Source organism: Nanorana parkeri, unplaced genomic scaffold, assembly GCF_000935625.1.
Source record: "Nanorana parkeri isolate BGI_ZX_2015 unplaced genomic scaffold, ASM93562v1 scaffold1786, whole genome shotgun sequence".
NCBI classification, from domain to species: domain Eukaryota; kingdom Metazoa; phylum Chordata; class Amphibia; order Anura; family Dicroglossidae; genus Nanorana; species Nanorana parkeri.
Genome location: NW_017308054.1, coordinates 136,080 through 158,205, shown reverse-complemented (window position 1 = coordinate 158,205; position 22,126 = coordinate 136,080). Strand labels below are relative to the sequence as shown.

Below are 22,126 nucleotides of genomic sequence, written 5' to 3'. Positions count from 1 at the left end.
CTTTCTGATTTTCCACTTGGAGTGGGGTGATTCCGAACATCTCCTAAAAAATGATTAGAGGTTTTGTATCTATGATCATTGGTTTGATCATGAGGGTCATCCATTTCAGTTCCCCCTCTATGATCTTTCTGTGATAACAGGGGGTGGAACCTCTGTGAGAGTTCTATTTTAGGAGTTGGAGTTTTAGTAATTAAATTAGGAATGGATTCTATCATTCCTTCTCTTTCTCGCTTTCTTTTTTTAATTGGTTTCCAATATGGGTCATCAGAATTAATATAATCCACTTTTTCTTCCGGGTCTTTTATACTTGTATTACAACTATCGATATATTCTTCTTCTATCGTTTGCCATTTGTATATTTTCCCATTTTTTAAATCCAGCATGTCCCTAATATATTTTTTATGTTTTTTATTTGTTATTTCCATATCTCTTTTTTGTATACGTTTCTCTATATCTTGTGTATTATTTTTTTAAAACTCTTTCACTAGACTCTTTTTTAGCTTTATGCTTCTGTATCTTTAATTCAACCTGCTGTAACTTACGCTTTTTTTCTCCCTATAATTAGTTGCAAGAGTTTTTCCTCGCAATGGTGAAAGAAAGATGATCATTCAATAAGTGACTCTTGGTCTTTTAATCCATCATTAGGTGGGATGTCCCATCTGAGACTCCTCGGGGTGATCCCGTCCGCGAGGTATCTCTCATGGGAGGTGATTTCCCACCAAAGGATAAGTTGTTTCTCCAATAAAAGTTTTAATGATTTAAAATCTTGTTGAGCACTATTAGTATTAATTTTGTTGAGGCTAAATACCTCTTCCAGATTGATAGGTCTGTTTTGTAAAAAAATTAAAAATATCCATAGCTGCAGAAATAATTGGGATATGCCCTTATAGAATAGAAAATTGTAAAATCTGCGCTTGTGGGTGGATACAGTATAAAAGCTGCTGCGCTATGAACCCTAGGGTCAAAATTGATAAAGTGCTAAATGTGCAGCGCTAAAAGATGATAATTAACTAAAAATCTTTAAATCAGGTGTAATCAATATCACAACAAGTAATATAATTATAAAGTGTTATAGTGCAAAAATCAACTGAACAACAGTGTTCAAACAATAGTGATGGGCTATTAAATGGCTACTAAATGGCCTCAATGTAAACAATTAATTCACTCTTTTGTCACCCTGATGGTGATAATTTCAAAAAGTGCATAAATAATAATCAATAACTGTAAATGGCTGTTTGCCAGCCAAAACAATAGAATTTTAAATCAGTCCCAGATGGTGATCCATTTAACATAAAAGCAAGTGCAGTATCAGTGATATAATGCAAAGTGAGTCCGATGAAAACTTCAAACAAATGTTTCAAAATGTTGAATACATTCTTTCCACACCACTGTGCTTCAAGTGTCCACAAATGCCCCTCTGGGGTGCACACCCACCCCACTCACCCAGAGGGGGCATTTGTGGATACTCAAAGCACAGTGGTGTGGGAAGAATGTATTCAACATTTGTTTGAAGTTTTCATCGGCCTCACTTTGACAAGTGGTTTATTCTGCAAGGTGGGGTAAGGGTCCTAGAAGTGGTTCATGGGAAAGGCATAGAAGCCAGGAATAGCCAAGGTCCTGGACTAGAGGAGCAGATTTAAAAGCCCAATATGAACTCTTGAAATGGGAAAATATGAAGCTTAAAGAGGAACGAGATAGGTTCTGGGAGCATCTTAGAGCTTCAAATTTTGTGCACCAGAGAAGATGAAATGAAGAGATGCAGTTGAGATCTTTCTAAACCATTTTACTGTTTGTATTTTGCAGGAAAAAATGGAGCACCTTAAGTTGGACACCTAAATTAACCTTTCTCTTCTTTCCCTAGAAACCTGTATTGGGGACCATTTTGTATTTTTCTTTTTCTCTAAGGAGAAGCCCCAAAATTGGCTTAATAATGTTAGTCAAGCAAAGCAAATTCAAAATTGGGTTTCTTTTGTAAATGCTTAGCTAAAGTTGCCTTGAAACTGGACAAATTAGCATTTCCATTCTTAATGTACTGCCTGGGTGGGAAGAAACTGTCTTTGCATTGTTTACCGTCTCAGGCAAACCCACCCAGACACTGATATGTTAATCACACAATTGTTCAATGGCAGGGTGTGTGTGTTTATGTTTCCAAGGCAATAAATCTATTCTTTTTCTTTTTTCTGTTTTTGTATTGAATTTCGGCTTTAAGTAACATTTTTACTTTTTACTGAATTGCAATATATAGCAAGCCTAACTTTAACTGTGAGAAGTTTTTTTGGTAAAGAGTGTACTTTTAGTGGTGTGTTTTCATTTTATTGTTTGGGCATTTTTGTTTCTCAGTGGGCAATTCATGCCCCCTCCCCCATTGTTTTGGGTTTTACAGCACTAGCTGCGTTTTGTACAATTAAGTATTGCTGTTGGTTTGCGGTAGAAAAGAAAGGATTCGGTTTTAAAACTCGGTTTTATATTCACTTCCCATAGGTGGATTCCGCAAGCCAGAACAACGCACTTTATTGTTTAGAGTTGCTTTCCGCAGCGAATAGTCAATTTTTGTTTTTACGCCCAGACTGTTACGTTTTGTTTGGAGTTTTTTCATTTTGTGACAGTGATTCAGGTGTTGTACACAGACATTGTACAACTGGTAAATAGACAGTAGAAGGCTATCCCCATTCTTTGTGTTTAACAACTGTGTATAGAGAGAAGACACATTGTTCTGTAGAGAAAGAGGACGTATGTGTGCTGTGCAGTTTGTCTGGGGAACTGCAGTGAAGGATCGTACAGCTGTGAGCGGTGCACCGTGAAACAGTTGGCGAGGCCGGGAATACCCTGTGAGGGGTAGAAACATAACCAGGAGGCGATCATTACCCTGCTGGGTAAGTAACATACACATCGCCTCGGTTAGGGTTTCTAGTTGGGGATTAGACCAGGTATAGTGGTTGTAGTCTGCCAATCCACCGTGAAAAAAAGTCACTGGGCGGTGCTCTCCTAAAGTGGTGCAAGGGGTTCCCCTGGACGCAGGGTTAAGACAATAAGCCGATTAAAATCGCCATGGGCAATGGGCCTTCAATGCAAGGCAAGGAAAGCGAGGCTGCCCACAGTCAGAAGGCTGCACAGTACATGAAGTCTAGTTTTGGGGTGAATGCCATAAAACCGCTTAAAGAATGGCATAGGTGGTCCAAGGGTATCGCTTGGGGTATCCCTCTGGAGGGGACTGTTGGTGCCTGCAGGTGGGAGAAACTCATCACTGAGTTAGACCCAGGCCGCAGGCATCAGGGACTTTAGATGTAGCTCAGCTGTGGCTTCAGAAGTCAATACTGGTAAACCGGCAGGGAATACAGAGGCCGGTTTCAGTCCGGAAGAACCGCATTATGTACACCTGACCGCATTATGTACACCTGGATTGGTGATCCAGTGTCGGAAGCTCTTTCTGGGCTAAATCTGCTAAGGCAGGCTGGATCCACCTAGACTGGATCTGTTGTAGTTTTCTCTGATGTTTCTGCTGTCACCAATGCAATTAACTCTACTCTCAAGCTACCACTCTCTCTCTCTCTCACCTAACCTTGAGACCATGCACCATGTTAAATCCGGCTTCTCTTCTTCCTGTTTTTGACGATGAAGAGAAGAAAAAACAACAATTTTCAAACTTTTACTTACCATTCTAACCTCTCAACCTCCAATCAATTTTCTAACCTAGTAGGGAATCACGTTGAGGACCACCACGACTGCCTTTTCTTTGATGGTACTTGGGTCAGATTTCTGCAGAGGTATGTAAAGCTCTTCATGTCAACCAGGGATTACATACCCGGTATCATCCTCAGAGCAGTGGTAAGGTTGAACGTCTTAATGGGATCATTAAGAACAAGATCTAAAAAATCACAGCCGATACTCAGAAACCATGGCCTGAAGGTCTCGCCATAGCCCTTTATTCCATCAGGATTGCCCCTAGGCAGTGTCGGGATCCAGAGCACCCCCAGGTGGCGCTGGAGCCGGGTCCTGCAGTTCCTGTGCTTGCCTGCGGGTGTCTCCAGCAGCCAGGAACTGTAAGGAACCTGCAGCTCCGGTACTCACCTGCGGGTGTGCCCCAGCTGTGACTGATCATCCCATCACCTGGTGCTTCCTGGGAGGGTATTTAGGCCCTCCCTGCAGTCAGGAAGCTGGGTCAGTATTGTGTTGCTAAACCTGACTGATTCCCATGTCCTGAACCTTGCTTCCTGAACCTTGCTTCCTATCTGAAAACCTGTCACCGACCCGGCTTGTTACCCGACCACTCTCCGTTGAATCCTGTTCCTGTACCGCGCTGCCCTCCTGTTGACGACCCGGCTTGCACCTGACCACTCTTCATCAATCCTGTTCCTGTACCGCGCTGCCCTCCTGTTGACGACTCGACTTGTACCTGACCACTCTTCTTGTATCCCGAGGCCTGCTGTACATCTGCAGGCCTGTTACCCCTCTTTGTTGGGTTTGTAGTTTTGTTGATGTGGAACCAATAAACTGTGCATATAACCCTATCCTGTGTGGGCATATTAATTTGGTCATCCTGCGTGGGTACCTGCATGTGGTGTGAGAACGCCTGTGCAGGGTACCCTGACAGGCAGCCCCACGAGGTTTTTATTTGGGCGTCCCCCAAAGATGGGATTGTACTGCCATCAACAGGTGTCGTCTTTACATTCCCGGCTGACGGGATATGTGCAGTCCCTGCAAAGGGAGCTCCAAAAAAGTCCACCGCCAGGTTTGGGAGTCTCTCCCGGACCCAGACTCAATAACCAGTGTTAATTCTAGTCAACCAGGTGATTGGGTCATGCTAAAGAAACATTCAAGGACGGGACCAGAGCCGAGATATCTTGGGCCATTCCAGGTACAGCTGACAACACCAACCTCTCTGAGGTTCGGAGATCGAGACAACTGGGTCCATACCAGTCACTGCAAGAAGCTGCTCAACTACGTCACAGAATGAGGAGTATCATTTTCGTTTATTTGCTTAGCTTAGTGCATTTTAGTGAGGAAAATGATGAAAAGCATCCCAATCTTTTGTTAAAATGCACCTCCAACTAGCTAAGGCAGCAAACAGGACCAATTGCTGGGTGTGCTCTAAATCCCCACCTAGCCATTTTACCCCAGCAATGGCAGCCGTTCATGCTATATACGACTTTCATATTGGCATGAAGAAGTACGAGAAATTAGCCAGGACCACTCGGAGACATTTGTCTGTAGAACTTAACGATACATTCCTAGAGGTTAACATCACTTATAGTTTTAATATTAGCTCTGGCTCTTGCGCCTCGCTTGCTAATCCTGTATGGGTGTCCGGGCAGCTAGGCGGCCCACAAATGTGTAACAACATCAGCTTCGGTGAAGGGGATAGGTTTGTGGGATTCTCCACTCGTGAGGAAGGTATAACGGTCAACCATACTAATGAAATCCCCTCTCTTTTTTAATGACACCAATAGACCAGATTAAATCTGCTGGAAAGAAGGGTGTGACGTTCAGACTGAGGGAGCAATCCCCCAGTCTATTCAGTTAATACTGGAGGCCCGTGACCGTCAGAAAAGTTCTTCTTGTGCGGTGTTAACGGGTCCTTACTATTTCCTATGCGGGTTAGCCGCTTATAGGGTAATTCCCCCTAATACGAGAGGTTCATGTGTCCTGGTGAAGCTTGTCCTGGCATCTTACGTTGCAGCCGATCGGGAGGAACTGATGGTGCAGAAGAAGGTAAGAAGGGCAGAGAGAATTATTTTCCAACTCCAACCAGGCCTGGGAATGGTTTCCTGCTTGGACAGGATGGGGAATTGAACTTATGAAGCGATTGAACAATTTCTCATCCATAGTGGATGAGATGTTCAATGAAACCGTTGAGGCAGTGAGTGAGATCACCCAGGAACAAACGGCAGGTGAAGACTCTGGTGTTGCAGGAAAAGATGGCTCTTATCTTTTAGCGTCCAAGGGGGGGGGGTTCTGTGAATTTATAGGAGAGGACTTTTGTACCTGGATAGCAGACACTAGTGACAAGGTTCAGGCCCATATGGACAAGGCTAGCTCCTTGCAGGGCAGAGCTAGAGCTATAGCTAATGAGGGTTGGAATCCTTTTGAGGGTTTGGGAAGTTTCCGGGATTTCTTGTTCTCCATCGGATTGTGGCTGAAGAAAGTAGGGATATACATACTTATGTTGTTCTTGTTTCTATTCCTTTTATATGCCGTGGTGAGATGTTCCTGTTGCCTAGTTGATCGAGCCTGGACGGATGACCACATCCTCATGGCTGAGACAAGACATCCTGAAGTTCAACCCATGTATCAGATGGAAGGGATCCCAAGCCCAACAACTGAGTATACAACCCGCCACTTCATTACCTCCTTCTGAGCCACCTTTCGAAGAGCAGAACCTCCGAGTCAAGATTCGCTTTCAAGACTCATTTTCTTTGACCAAAAGTCTACGTGTCAAGATCGGCGTGTCAAGATTGATCCCTTTGTCGTTTCTAACATTGTGCAATATGTGAGAAAAGTCATCCTGTTTGTCCTAAAGAAGTAGAACATCAAGATTCATCGAGGGACACGGGGGAGCATATGACAAAGAGGAGGGACTGTTGTGGAAATTTTATTATATGGAATTATGTGGACATTTTATTCTAGGATGGGTGTGTGTTTTATAGATTGTCATTTGTCTCCCTGTGTCAGATTTAACCGAGGAGCGCTCTAGCAGAGCGCACTTGGGTTGAATCAGGACCAGCAGTAAAACCATCAGTATGAAAACCTTCTCATGGGCTTGGAGACGTGTTCGCAGTGTGTGTTTGCCGGTTTACATAGTTACATAGTATTTGAGGTTGAATAAAGACACAGGTCCATCAAGTTCAACCTTTGTGTGTCTGTATGTGATTGTGAATGTGTGTGTGTTTATATGAATCCCAGTGTGGTCTAGTTTTTAAGAGTACCTGTACCCCTGTATGTTATGGTCTCTGAGGAAGGTATCTAAATGCTTTTTGAATGATTCAATACTCTCTGCCGATACCAATGCTTGTGGCAGCGAGTCCCAGATTTTAACCACTCTAACTGAAAAAAAGCCCCTATGTCCCTTGTGGTTAAATCTTTTCTCCACCAGTTTTAGGTGGTGGCCTTTAGTCCTTGTTACAGAGTTTAACAATCTGTTTATTGCAGATGTTGCCATCACCACTAAACATTTTGTACATCAAAATCATGTCTCCTCTTAGTCTCCTCACTTCTAGCATGAACAAGTTTAAATTTAGTAGCCTTGTCTCTTAGCTTAGGCCCCTAGCCCCTTAATTAGTTTAGTTGCCCTTCTCTGGACTCTCTCCAGCTCAGGGACATCCTTTCTGTGGATTGGTGACCAAAACGGGACCGCAAACTCCAGATGAAGCCGAACCAGCGATCTATAAAGTGGCAATATTATAGCTTTGTCTCTACAGTACATTCCCTTTTTAATACAAGACAGTACTCTGCTAGCTTTGTTTGCCGCAGCCTGGCATTGCATGCTATTATTAAATCTGTGGTCTACTATGACCCCAAAATCTTTTTCCATTTCTGACTTCCCTAGTGGAGTACCCATTAATATGTATTCCTCCTGCATGTACAAATGCCAAGATTCAAGCACATGTGCCAAATTCAAGTAGTTGTGCAACATCTAAGTACTGTATAAACAATATATTATCATTGATTAAAAATTTGAAAAACAAGTTTTATTGTTTGGATTACTTGGTCTCCAAATGTTGAGAAATGTGAGAAGATAATGGGTGGCTGAACTGTTAACCCCTTCGTGACGGGAGACGTACACTGTACATCCAGCCACAAAGGGACCAAATGACTTGTCACGTACACTGTACGTGACGAGTTATTTGCTGCTTTAGAGGGCTGTTAATCGCTGAGAATAACGGAAAATTTAATCATACTTACTGTAATTTTCTTTTCCTTAATATATAATATGTGTGGGTGCACTTTGTAAGAAAGTATATTACTGACGTGGAAGAATCACACAGCAAAAATGTCAAAAGTGTGTCAGTCATTTACGAACAGAAACTAAAAACAAGCTCAGTCATGAAGGGGTTAAAGTATAACAACCATATGTTTCTTTTGGGTAGAGTACAGAACAGATATAAAAAGTATAACAACCATATGTTTCTTTTGGGTAGAGTACAGAACGGATATAATTTCTGCCAGTACTTTACTGTTGTCTGTTACTGGGAAGACTCCCACTAACTTGTTGTCCCAGTGACCATTGACAGGAATAAGAGTCACCTCAGTGGGGATGCAAGCAGCAATGAGAGTTGACACAGCTTCAAACCCTTCCCCAGTCTTCTGGGCAACTCTGTCGGATAGCGTGGCAAGGTCAGGAACCTCATCTTTTTCTATTGCATTTACCAAGCAATGCCTTAAGGGCACTTGAAGGAACTTTCAACATTCAGTATATGCTGATATGTCAGCATTAGGGGGAATGGTAACTAACCACAGCAACTTTAGAACATTGGTAAATGCCAAATATGCCTAACAGAATTAGTATCTTACCATTATAATTAAGCCCAGCAGGATACATTGCAGTACTATTGCTGCTTCCATCCATTTTGCCCATTTAAATCAATCTTGATAGTTTGCTTATTACAGGTTTGTGAGCATTAAGTGCAATGCGCTGGGCTTCTTGCCTTCAAACGTCTATACACCTTAGCGAAGCGAAGTCCGCATAACGAGAGATACATATTATATTTCTGTTGCGGCAGCGCTATCCCTTTTCGGATACATATCTGCTTTTATGAGAAGACATTGATATCTGCCTTGTTGGTGTACTGTTACCGTACATTGACAGTAGCATTAGCAATGTCCCCACAGATAATTTCAAACCTGTACGAACAAATAGAATGATCTTACTAGATACTGGTCACTCTGAGCAGTATTGAATAGGGTCCATGCTGGCTAAGATGGCGGATAGGCTGATTGGGGCAATGAACATAGTTACATAGTATTTGAGGTTGAATAAAGACATAAGTCCATCAAGTCCAACCTATTGTGTGTGTGTGTATGTATGTATGTATAGGTCCCTGTGTCATCTCATTCTTAAGAGTAACTGTACCCCTGTACATTACGGTCTCTCAGGAAATCGTCCAAAAGCTTCTTGAATGATTCCACACTATTTGCTGAAATCACTGCCTGTGGCAGAGAGTTCCAGACCCTAACCGCTCTAACTGAGAAGAACCCCTTTCGCCCCTTGTTTTGGATTTTTTTCCACCAATTTTAGATGGTGGCCTATAGTCTTTGTTATGGAGTTAAGCGTAAAGAGTTTGTTGGTAATGTTGCTATTACCATTGAACATCTTGTACATGAAAATCATATCCCCCTTAATCTTCTTACTTCCAGCGTGAACATGTTACATTTAGTAGCCGTGTCTCATAGTTCTGGTCCTCCATTCCCTTAATGAGTTTGGTTGCGGAGGGCTGTACTCTTTCCAGCTCAAGGACATCCTTTCTGTGTACTGATGCCCAAAACTGGACCGCATACCCCAGGTGAGGCCGAACCAGTGATGTGTACAGTGGCAAAATTATAGATTTGTCCCTGCAAAATATTGCCTTCTTGATACAGGACAGGACTCTACTAGCTTTGCCCACAGGAACCTTGCATTGTAAGCTATTATTCAGTCTATGGTCTACTATGACCCCCAAATCTTTCTTGTGGCAAGGTCAGGAACCTCATCTTTTTCTATTGCATTTACCAAGCAATGCCTTAAGGGCACTTGAAGGAACTTTCAACATTCAGTATATGCTGATATGTCAGCATTAGGGGGAATGGTAACTAACCACAGCAACTTTAGAACATTGGTAAATGCCAAATATGCCTAACAGAATTAGTATCTTACCATTATAATTAAGCCCAGCAGGATACATTGCAGTACTATTGCTGCTTCCATCCATTTTGCCCATTTAAATCAATCTTGATAGTTTGCTTATTACAGGTTTGTGAGCATTAAGTGCAATGCGCTGGGCTTCTTGCCTTCAAACGTCTATACACCTTAGCGAAGCGAAGTCCGCATAACGAGAGATACATATTATATTTCTGTTGCGGCAGCGCTATCCCTTTTCGGATACATATCTGCTTTTATGAGAAGACATTGATATCTGCCTTGTTGGTGTACTGTTACCGTACATTGACAGTAGCATTAGCAATGTCCCCACAGATAATTTCAAACCTGTACGAACAAATAGAATGATCTTACTAGATACTGGTCACTCTGAGCAGTATTGAATAGGGTCCATGCTGGCTAAGATGGCGGATAGGCTGATTGGGGCAATGAACATAGTTACATAGTATTTGAGGTTGAATAAAGACATAAGTCCATCAAGTCCAACCTATTGTGTGTGTGTGTATGTATGTATGTATAGGTCCCTGTGTCATCTCATTCTTAAGAGTAACTGTACCCCTGTACATTACGGTCTCTCAGGAAATCGTCCAAAAGCTTCTTGAATGATTCCACACTATTTGCTGAAATCACTGCCTGTGGCAGAGAGTTCCAGACCCTAACCGCTCTAACTGAGAAGAACCCCTTTCGCCCCTTGTTTTGGATTTTTTTCCACCAATTTTAGATGGTGGCCTATAGTCTTTGTTATGGAGTTAAGCGTAAAGAGTTTGTTGGTAATGTTGCTATTACCATTGAACATCTTGTACATGAAAATCATATCCCCCTTAATCTTCTTACTTCCAGCGTGAACATGTTACATTTAGTAGCCGTGTCTCATAGTTCTGGTCCTCCATTCCCTTAATGAGTTTGGTTGCGGAGGGCTGTACTCTTTCCAGCTCAAGGACATCCTTTCTGTGTACTGATGCCCAAAACTGGACCGCATACCCCAGGTGAGGCCGAACCAGTGATGTGTACAGTGGCAAAATTATAGATTTGTCCCTGCAAAATATTGCCTTCTTGATACAGGACAGGACTCTACTAGCTTTGCCCACAGGAACCTTGCATTGTAAGCTATTATTCAGTCTATGGTCTACTATGACCCCCAAATCTTTCTCCATTTCTGACTTCCCTAGCGGCATACCCATAATTGTATAACTCATTTGCTTATTTTTAGTCCCAAAGTGCATAACTTTGCATTTATCGACATTAAACCTTATCTGCCATATAGTTGGCCACCACCCTATTTTGTCCAGGTCCTCCTACAATGTTATACTATCTTGGTCCGTTTCTATTACCCTCCCGATATTCGTATCGTCAGCAAACACTGAAATATTGCTGTTTACACCCTCCCCGATGTCGTTGACAAACAGGTCGAATAGCATGGGTCCCAGCACAGAACCCTGAGGCACACCGCTCATGACACTAGCCCAGTCTGAAAGGGAGCCATTTATAGATACTCTCTGTACCCGTTCCTTTAGCCAGTTCTCTATCCATGTACACACCCTTCCATCTATGCCCATAGACCTCAGCTTGTATAGCAAGCATTTAGGAGGTACCTTATCAAAAGCCTTTGAGAAATCCAGATATACCACACCCACAGACCTCCATCCATCCAGATCTCTACTTACCCCCTCGTAAAAAGTTAGCAGGTTAGTCTGACAGGAACGGTCTTTCCTAAACCCATGCTGATTATCACTAACTATGCCATTATTCTGAATAAATTCAACCATATAGTCCTTAATCATTCCCTCTAACAGTTTACAAACTACCTATGTAACGCTAACTGGTTTGTAGTTCCCCGGTTGGCATCTTGCCCCCTTTTTGAATATTGGAACTACCGTAGCCCTCCGCCAGTCACTTGGAACTCTACCAGTCATTAAAGAGCCCTTAAAAATGAGGAATAATGGTCTTGTTATAACCTCGCTTAGTTCCTTAAGTATCTTGGGGTGCAGGTTATCTGGTCCCAATGCTTTATTTGCATTAAGTAGTTTAAGACTTTGTTGTATCCCGGTTTCTGTCAACCACTGCGATATATTTTCTGTTGAACTATGTGTTTTATCATGTCCATTAAACCCATCTTTTTTGTGAGTGTATACTGAGGAGAAAAAAGTGTTCAGCACCTCGGCCCTCTCCTTGTCATTTGTGACTAACTTCCCCTTTTTGTCCTTTATTGGGCCTATCTGCTCCTTTCTCCCCTTTTTACTGTTTATGTATTGGTAGATTTTTTTTAATTTTTTTTTAACTGTGTCTATATGCTTTTCGCACTCTATTTTAGCTGCCCGAATTACTAATTTACATCTTTTATTCCATTCTTTATAGTTATGGAACGCCAATGCCATCCCCTCCATCTCCAACATGACTCAGCACATCATAGTAACACTAGTGAGTCATGTGCATTTCTCTGCTCATTCACGTTGGTGCCCTCCAATTTTCTGTTGTCACTTCCTGTGATGTCATTGCGTATGGAGGAAATGGTAGGCTGTTGGGGCCGCCCTTTCCTGTTATACCTTTGTTGCCTTATAAATAAACAGAGCTACTGTTCTAGAGAAGATTTTGAACACAAACTCCAGCTTGAAGCAACACCTTGTCTTGACTACGTCAAGTACCTTGTCTTGACTACGTACGTGGCACTACAGAAGTACCTCCGTTCCTTGTACGAAGAGCTTAATACAATGTGCTCTTAAGCGCAACGGAATTGTTTGTGCTTGCCGCACTTTGATGCTGAAAGTACACCTTTTAGCGCGGCGTGGATTTGTGTGCTCAGCCCAAGCGAATTTCCATAACATAATGTGCTCACAAGAGAAAAGTGACACATGTGTATTCAATGGTTCCACTCACAGGAGGCTATCGCTCATCAGAAGCCACAGCGCAGCCAAGTCAGCTCACGACCGAAGTCATCTTCCAGCAGCAAGTGGCAAGGGTTAACGATTTTCTAGGGAACGTCCCCTTCCTCAGAAATGTGTTCGGAGGAAGGGGGCATGCCCCAGAAACACGTTAACCCTTGCCACTCGCTGCTGGAAAACGACTTAGGTCGTGAGTTGACTTGGCTGCGCTGTGGCTTCTGATGGGCGATAGCCTCCTGTGAGGGGAACCATTGAATACGTTTGTGTCACTTTTCTCTTGTGAGTACATTACCATTTTTTAAAAGTAAATTATTAAACAATCCTTCACATGGAGTGGGCGCTCTCCTTTTTTTCCATTCTATAGATGTTAAGACCTTGTGGAGCTGCCCCAGAGTGATTAGGTGGAATCAATTGAGGAGGGCTTGCTGTGATTCATTTGCACTGGGAAGATTTTGAATTTACAGTTGTAGTAATAATCTGCAGGACACTGTTGAAGCATTAAACTGCTGGGCAATGTTGTAGTAATCCTGAAGTGATCCAGCGCCACCTTCACAGAATAATTGGGCACCCTGGGCTATCCGCAAATATTAACAAAGGCTCTGCACATACCACTGGCTGGCCTTGCCCCTCGATTGCTCTTCCGTGTTTGGCTCTACCACCGCATTGCAACAAGGCGGGACTTGCCGGGGGTCACGTGATTGGGCTGCTCAGTCTTAAATGCTCAGGCTTATTTTTTGTCCTAGTCTGGGCCTGCCCCAAGTCATACATTTTTTAAATCACTGGACTGGTAGATTAAAAAGATGGTGCTACTAATTTTGTAGGCCCCACAACAGTTTTAAAAATATTTATCAAATCAATATTTTTGATAAAAATACACTAAAATAATTATTAGCACACACAAAAAAAGATAATTTACAAGACTGCTTCTAAATCTAAAAGATAAAGAACTAAGGAATGCAAAACTGTAAATAAGCAGCTTATGCTTAAGATGTGGAGGTTGGCCTCACACTTATGTGTTGTGGTCAGGGCAGCCATCAGAAACTTTGGGGCCCCTTACACAGCTTTAGGCCTGGGACCCCTGCCCGCCCACCAACCCACCATAGGCCTGTCCACTCGCTGTTCCACGGAGTCCCCCACTGACCCTCCCACCAAGTGCTTCAGTGCACCCACTTTTATTTTAACACCCTGCCAACCTAATATATAAAATCAGTGCATTCAATATTTGAGAGTAAGGTAATATATTTTGGCCAAAAAATATGTTGAGTGGGACTGCACTAAATAACACAAACTGCACTCCCTTTCACTAACCGCACTCCCCTTGCACAAACATCAGCTGCACTACCTATTCACTAACACTCACTGCCCCTCATCTATCCCCTAGCACATCTAAGAAAAAAAACTGGGCTGTGCAGGCTCTCAGGTGGGCTGCGGACTCTGTACAGGCTCTCAGGTGGACTGCAGGCTCTGAGGTGGACTGCAGGCTCTGTGCGGGGGCTCTCAAGTGGACTGTGGGAACTGTGTGGGGGTTCTAAGGTGGACTGTGGGCTCTGCAGGCTCTCCCTCCCCAACCCCATCATCGGGCTGGTAAAACACTTGCCTTACCACTCAAGCGACTCTACTCCACTCCCTGATCGCTCTTTGGTGAATCCCGCTACAGACCAAACTCTGCCTCCTGAAAAAAACCCTTCCTTCATGTACAGGAAGGTACCAACTTACAGGGGGGTGGGGAGCCATATCAACTGCTGTACTGCACTTATTACCAACAGCAAAAACAGTGAGGGACCTAACAAAGGGCCAAGGTGCAAGATTGCAAGAGGGGGGGGGGGGACAGATCTGGTGGCCTCTGCACCAGAGGAGCTTACACTCTAATGTCCCCCCACAGTCTCACACTTTTATACATGTATATAGCTCTGACATATACCACAGTGCTGTACAGAGCACAGCTCAGATTCAGCCATTCTTCATTTCTTAAATAAAATTCGCACCTAATCTAACTGATGCCCAACTTCACAACCTCAATACGCCCATCACATCACATGAAATACAAAACGCTAATAAAACATTGCCTACCAATAAAGCGCCCGGGCCGGATGGTTTCACTAGCGAATACTACCAAGGCTTTGCTCATATCCTCTTACCCTACCTAACACAGGTGTGCGAAAAGGCCTCCACCTCTGCTTTTTTCCCCCCTGAAATGTTAACTGCTACAATTGTGACAATACCAAAGCCGGGAAGGAATACCAAAACTTTTGCCCCATCTCGCTTTTGAACACGGACTTAAAGCTATATGCAAAGATTTTAGCGAATAGAATAAATGTAGCTCTCCCCTTTTTGGTCATCCGGACCAATCGGGTTTTATTAAGGGGAGGGGCGCGCCTGATGCCACCCGTCGCGTTCTCAATATAATACATCATGCCCGAAGCTCCAGGACACCCTCTCTGCTTCTTGCTTTAGACGCGGAGAAAGCTTTTGATAGGGTGCACTGGGGCTATATGCAACATGTCCTATATAAGTTTGGCTTCTCAGGCTCGATAATATCCGCCATTATGGCACTATATTCGGCACCCTCTGCTCAAGTGTTCACATCAGATGCTGTATCTAAACCCTTTACTATAACCAATGGCACTAGGCAAGGATGTCCTCTTACCCCCTTGATCTTCAACCTTACCATAGAACCCCTAGCAGAGACTATTAGATCCCATGTTCAGATCTCAGGGTTCCAATTCCATCAACAACCACACAAGATCAGCTTATTTGCGGATGATATCCTGCTACTCCTTTCAAATCCGGAAACTTCCCTGGCTGCGGTATCTACAGTATTAGAATCCTTTAGCGCAGTATCATACTACAAAACCAATAACTCAAAATCTCAAATTCTAGACTTGGATCTTCCGACTGCCAGTAGGATGATTTTACAGTCTCAATTGCCATACCAATGAAACCTCACAGGCATCTCATATCTAGGTACTACGCTAACAAACTCTATCTCCATGATATATGCCCATAATTATATACCCTTCCTAGCCCACCTACAAACCCTATTAAATAACCTTCGTAGAGACACCCTGTCTTGGTCTGCAAAGTTGGCCACCTTTAAAATGATAGCGCTACCTCAAATTCTTTATCTATATAGAACTTTGGCGATCCCCATTCCCAAAAGCTACTTTAAGTCTCTTCATAGTATTATAAGTAAGTTTATTTGGCAGCGAACAAAACCAAGATGCTCCTTATCAATTTTGCGGAAACACAGACGAGTAGGGGGGATGGGATACCCAGACTTGAAAGACTACTATCTGGCCACGCTGTTGGACCAACTGAAAGCATGGTTAAACCCACAACACTCTAAACCTTGGTGCAAAGTGGAAGCCTAATTTCTCCCTCGAGGTAATACCTCCATCTACCTACTGTGCGACTTAATACCGACGACTATGATGGCCCAAATGTCACCCATGACCAAAGCAATCTTAGAGGCGCCACGCCTTCTTTGCACCAAATCAGAACACGATGAAACGCATCGTAATGTCACCATTCCCATAGAGGCCCTAGAAATATTAATCCCTGAAACCAGATTGAGGGCTTGGACTCTAAAAGGTATTATTTCCCTCCATGATTTATATACGGGCCCCAAGTTGAAAACATTTCCCGCACTCCAAACGGAATTTCAATTGCCAGTTGGAGATGCGTATTTATATTGCCAAATTTCACATTCTCTCCGTAATTTTACTTACAACTCATGTGAAATCCCTAACGCCGCCTGGAATTATTTCTTCACACGGCAATCAGGTCCCAAGGGTATATCCCTATTTTATAACCTACTCCACAATAAACTACAATTTACTAAATTTCGGTCCCTCCAAAAATGGGAAGACGAGTTCGCTACCACCTTTTCGCCGCAACAATGGATGAGGGCTTTTGCCTCCACCCACAAGGCGATCAAATGTGTCGATCTTTGGGCGCTCGCCCATAAAATCACCCTTCACTGGTATTTCACCCCGGCAAGATTAAATAGAATATACCCAACTTCAACAACGACATGTTGGAGGAATTGCGGCCAAATAGGCAACCTATACCATATATTATGGAAGTGTAAAAGCCTTACGAGCTTCTGGAAACAGGTATTTAGACAAATTTCACTGGTAACAGGTATTTTGACACCCCCAGAACCTGCATTAGGCCTACTGTCGGTGGGAATGGAAAAATTCCCCTCTACCTATGGAGCTCTCATCTCCCACATACTACTGGCAGCCAGACTGACAATTGTACGTCACTGGAAAAGCATAAATTCTCAGAATATTTCAGAAACATTATCCATTATTAATCTTCACTACACCTATGAGAAATGTATGTCATTTAGAGATGGTTCTCACTAAAAGTTTTGTAATACATGGACATTCTGGCACAACTGATCGGTAAGCTATTGCATCACCAATTAATGTGTGTTAATCTGTTATGAGATACCCCCCCATTGGGTGGTATACTGCTGTCCTTGCTCATGGCTCCTTTTTCTACCTTTCTACTTTTCTTCCCTTCCTCGTTACTCTCCATCCCTGTCCCCTTCCCCCTTCCTATTACCCACTTTGCTTCTCCTTCTCTTTTGGGCACAATGTTCGTGTGTGATAAAAACATACTGTGTTATGTACACGTTTTTTTTAATCTGACTGTGTAATATCGTACACCTGTTCTGTTTTCTTATAATTTTATATGAACCCAACTAAAATTTGTAAAACCCAATAAATATCTATTGAAAAAAAAAATAGACTCTGAAAAATTTCCCTTTTGAGATAAGAAAAAAAAGAGATTGGGGACACAGACTCCTCAATCTCTTTTTCTACAGCTCCAGCACTCAATGAACAGGGAGCACTCAGTATAGAGGCTTCCTGTTCATTCACAAACTGAGAAGGCATAGTACTCTCTCCAGGTATAAATAGACATGAAGCCTCTGTACTGAGCAGCTCCTGTTCATTCATAAATTGTGCACATACAGTAGTACGTTTTTACTATGTCCCCAATCATGAATGAACAGGAAATGTTGTAAACATTTTTTTAACAGGCAAAATAGTCACAGATTTATTATGAAGTTAACCAATGCATACTAAAACCGTTAAATTTGCCAGGGCAATCACGTTTAAATGGCCCCTGATCGTGAATGAGTTAAATACAGGTTGGACAAAGTTGCACTCACCTTTTCTTTTCCAAGAGCTTTAAGGTGCTCCACAATCTGGCAAATAAGTGTGTCACACAATTTTCCAATATCTGCTAGGAATTTTGCATCCCCTCCATAGAGGTTATCGTTGGAGTCAACTAAAGGTGGAAACAGATTAAAATGATTTTTACATGGCAAAGTTGTATAGGCAGATATAGTTCCTGTTTGCATTATCTGTTAATTAACTTTTAAATCATGTAAAGAATATTTTGCACAGTGCTAAATATTCAAACTCCTAGCAATGTGTAAAATACATACGTGTTAAAAAATAAAAAACATAATAATTTGCTGTATACCAACAAATCACTGCACTAACAAATCTCCGGTCCTCATCCTGATGATCGTTCAGCCTCTTGAATACTCACTTAGGCTCCGGTGGATGTCTGGTGCCGGGTGACATGCCCTCCAGGTCTAGTAAGCGCACAGACACCCTGTAACAAGGCCGAAGGAAGTCTCAGCGTGCGGCCGCTTGTTCGTCTGCCACCATCTTGCCTTCTTCCCCTGCTGTCTGCGTGTGCTCTTGCTCAGCCCGTATTATAGAGGGGAAAGCCGCAGATGCCGTGGATATCCCTCTAGACCCGCTTGACACTCCATTGACCTCAGGTACTGGGACAAAAACTATCCTGGAACCCTGGAAGAGGGCTGTAAAATAGCTCTCACAGCAAAAATAGATAATCTTGTTGTGGAATGTACATTGATCAGGCATGATCTGGATAAGATCAGGGGAAGACTCTCCCAGGCAGAGACACGGGTGTCTGGGGTGGAGGATTCTGTACAGGATCATGCTACATTTATTCAGGACCTGCAACACACAGTCAGGACCCTGGCGGCAAAGGTGGATGACTCAGAAAACAGGATGCGGAGAAACAATGTACACATTGTAGGCTTGCCTGAAGGAGCAGAGGGCCCACAGCCTGCTCCCTTTGCCGAGGCCTGCTTCAAAACCATACTAGCCCTGGAAGAGTTACTCCCCACCTTTGTGGTTGAAAGGGCCCATAGGGTTCCCACTGGTAGATCGGTCCCGGGGGCTCCTCCACGACCATTTCTGGTATGCCTCCTTAATTATCGGGATCTGGATAGTGTTGGCGGCAGCCAGAAAATATCCTGACCTTCGCCATGAGAATGCCTCGGTTCGCCTCTTCCCTGATTTCTCGGCTGAGATTCAGAAATGGAGGAGATCCTTTGTGGATGTGAGACGCCGTCTTCGAGAGAAGGGCATTCAATACAACATGCTGTATCCCAGCAGGCTTCGGGTACCCAACTGTGGCACGGTCCGCATGTTTGATGCCCCTACATCCGCCAATGAGTGGCTGGATTCGCTGGGATGAACGATTCCTTATGTTGCTGCCTTGTTTTTGGGGTTTTTCTATATTTTCTTTTTTTCCCTTAACCATCTACTTTACGGAATGGTCTGCGGAGACCTGTTATGGTGACCGAAGATCCTGGATCTTTTATACTGTTGGTCTTGCCTTTTCTTTCCTGTGATTGGCTGCCTATGGTGTTGTAGACAAGCTCTGATCCCTATCTCCTGCACATCCCGCTAGACCTAGACATGACTTCCCTATATCTGAATGGATATTGTCCTATAGTGCGGAGACAATTCCTAGCTCCCTCGACACTTGGAAATGTACACTGAATTTTTGTTGTTCTTTTTATTGCTTTTTCTTTTTTGAAAGTACATGCTTTTTTCTGTGCGAGCCTCTGTTCAGGTGGTGCGTCCCTGACTATTCTTTTTGGGGTTTTGGGCTTACACTTCCTGGGACAATGTTGATGTTATGTTTATTATGTTTCCTTGGGAAGAGGGGTTGTTTTGTTCCTATTTGGCCATGGGGGGCTGTGTGTCATCCTGGATCCCACCTGCAGCCAATGCAGGAGCTGTCTCCATCTACATGTGTCATATGGTATCACGGTTTGGATGACATCACGGTGGTTTCCTGGAATGTACAGGGTTTAAATAATACGTTTAAGAGGTCCTTGATGTGTAATTATTTGAAACAACTTTGACCACATATTGTTCTGTTGACTCACTTGGATGGGAGTAGGGTGTTGGCTCTGGGGTGCCCCTGGATACAGCGGGCGATGCATGCCACTTACTCTGCGTATTCCCGGGGTGCCTCGGTGCTAATCAGTAAATCCCTTCCATGCACCATTCTGCATACAATCACAGACCCTGGCGGTAGATTTGTCATTGTGGTTCTCGATATCCAAGCCACTCAGTTGGCTGTGGTCAGTGTATATCTACCTCCACCATTTCATGTACAGGTTTTATATGCTATCCTTGATAACCTTGCACCCCACCATCCTCTGCCGGTACTTATCGCTGGGGACTTTAATAACATTCTTGTCCCTTCTCTGGCCCAGCTAGACCCCCGGGTATTGACCTGCAATCCTGGGCTGAGACGGCTATGGTGGAGGAGCCTGTGGAGGTGGAAGCACCCTGTTGTCAGGACATGTTCTCATTTGTCTCATACTCATGGCTCCTCGGCTCGGATAGACATGGCATTTGGCAATTAGCCTATGCTGGGTATGATATCTGGTGCTTCTTACCTGGGTATGATATCTGGGATGCTTTTAAAGCTCATACCCGGGGGGAGTATATCTTAGGCATAAAGGCTGTCTATCGGGAGCACTGTGCTGACCTAGCATTATTACGATGGACGAGGAGGCTGCTAGTTCGGCGGCTTATGCAGATTCACCAAGGGAGTCCACCTTGGCTGCCCTTAAACAAGCCAGGCGTTCCATCCACCTCCACCATGTGGGGCTTACCCAGTGCTCCTTGCGGCAGTCTAGGGAAGCCCTGTTTGAATGGAGGGACAAAACAGTAAGCTTTTGGCAATGTTGGTAGCAGAACAAAGGTCACAAACGAACATACCTACCATTTTAACTGACAGTGGGGCTAGAGTTATGAACTCCTCTCTTATTTTACAGGAGTTCCTCACCTACTATAAGTCCCTCTACTCAAGTATTCCTAAATATGACTTAGGCTCCCTGCAAAACTTATTGGGTGGACTTTCACTACCAATGTTAGAGTGCTCTGACAGGGGCTATTTGGAGGCGTCCATTATGGTGCTGGAGGTGCAGTCGGCAATTGCCTCCTTCCCTAATGAAAAGTCCCCTGGGTCGGATAGCTTTCCTGCAGTGGTATAAGAAGTATGTTGATTCCTTTGCCCCCTGGATCAGGGACGTATATCTGGATTGTCTGGAATTGGGAATCCTTCCTGATTCTTTCAAGGAGGCCCATGTCGTCTTGCTGCCTAAGTCTGGTAAGGACCATCTCCTATGCTCCTCGTACAGACCTATCACTTTATTAAATATGGATCTAAAAATACTGACTAAAGTGCTAGCAACCCGCCTCTCCAGGGTCCTTGGATCCTTGGCTGATACAGACCAAACCGGGTTTATACCTGGCAAGTCCACAGACACTAATTTGAGCAGATTGTTTAGCAATCTCCAGCTCACCCATGATAATACAGGCTTTAGAGCCTTGGTCTCATTGGATGTGGCCAAGGCTTTTGACTCTGTCAATTGGGGGTACATGTGGGAGGTGCTCAGATTGATGGGATTTGGCCCTCAGGTCAGAAGGTGGATTAGTCTCCTATCTGACGCCCCTAGGGCAGTTCTTAAGATTGTATCTCTCCTGTCTGAGGCCTTCGTGATGGAGAGGAACTCGTCAGGGTTGTCCCTTGTCCCTGGGTCTGTTTGCACTAGTGATGGAACCCTTGGCAATAGCCTCTCATTCCTCGCAGGAGATATCTGGTCTTAAAATAGGGGGTATAGAGGAGCGACTGGCGCTATATGCTGATGACCTTATCTTATTTCTGGATGCCGGTCCGTCACTACGGGCAGCCCTGAGTGTTTTATACACCTTCGCTACCTTCTCAGGCTTGAGGGTCAATTGGTCTAAGTCCCATATAGTGCCCCTGGACCCACAGACTAAATCCTTAGCAGATTCCTCTCTCCCGCTACAATGGGTAGACACAATCACCTATTTAGGAGTCCATGTAACTAAATCGGTTAGGGATTTTTATTCCCTTAACCTTCTCCCTCTACTTTCTAAACTTAAGCTGCATCTGGAGTCCTGGAAACATCTTCCCCTATCACTTCGCCGATCACTATCGCCAGCGCAAGGTTAGCCTCATTAAAATAAAAATTCTGCCCATTTTTTAATATTTTCTTAGGAATTCTCCTGTATGG

At 43.7% G+C, this 22,126-nt stretch overlaps 1 protein-coding gene across 2 annotated transcripts in view; it reads right to left on the bottom strand.

The window, feature by feature from the left end:
* The window catches only part of LOC108799684 (UPF0505 protein C16orf62 homolog), a 220,930-nt gene that overhangs the window by 97,316 nt on the left and 101,488 nt on the right, over positions 1-22,126 (bottom strand). For both annotated transcript variants that reach the window (XM_018571583.1, XM_018571584.1), the window contains exon 6: positions 17,912-18,030. In XM_018571583.1, coding sequence (XP_018427085.1) covers positions 17,912-18,030 — 119 coding nt within the window. The remainder of the gene's footprint in view (positions 1-17,911; positions 18,031-22,126) is intronic.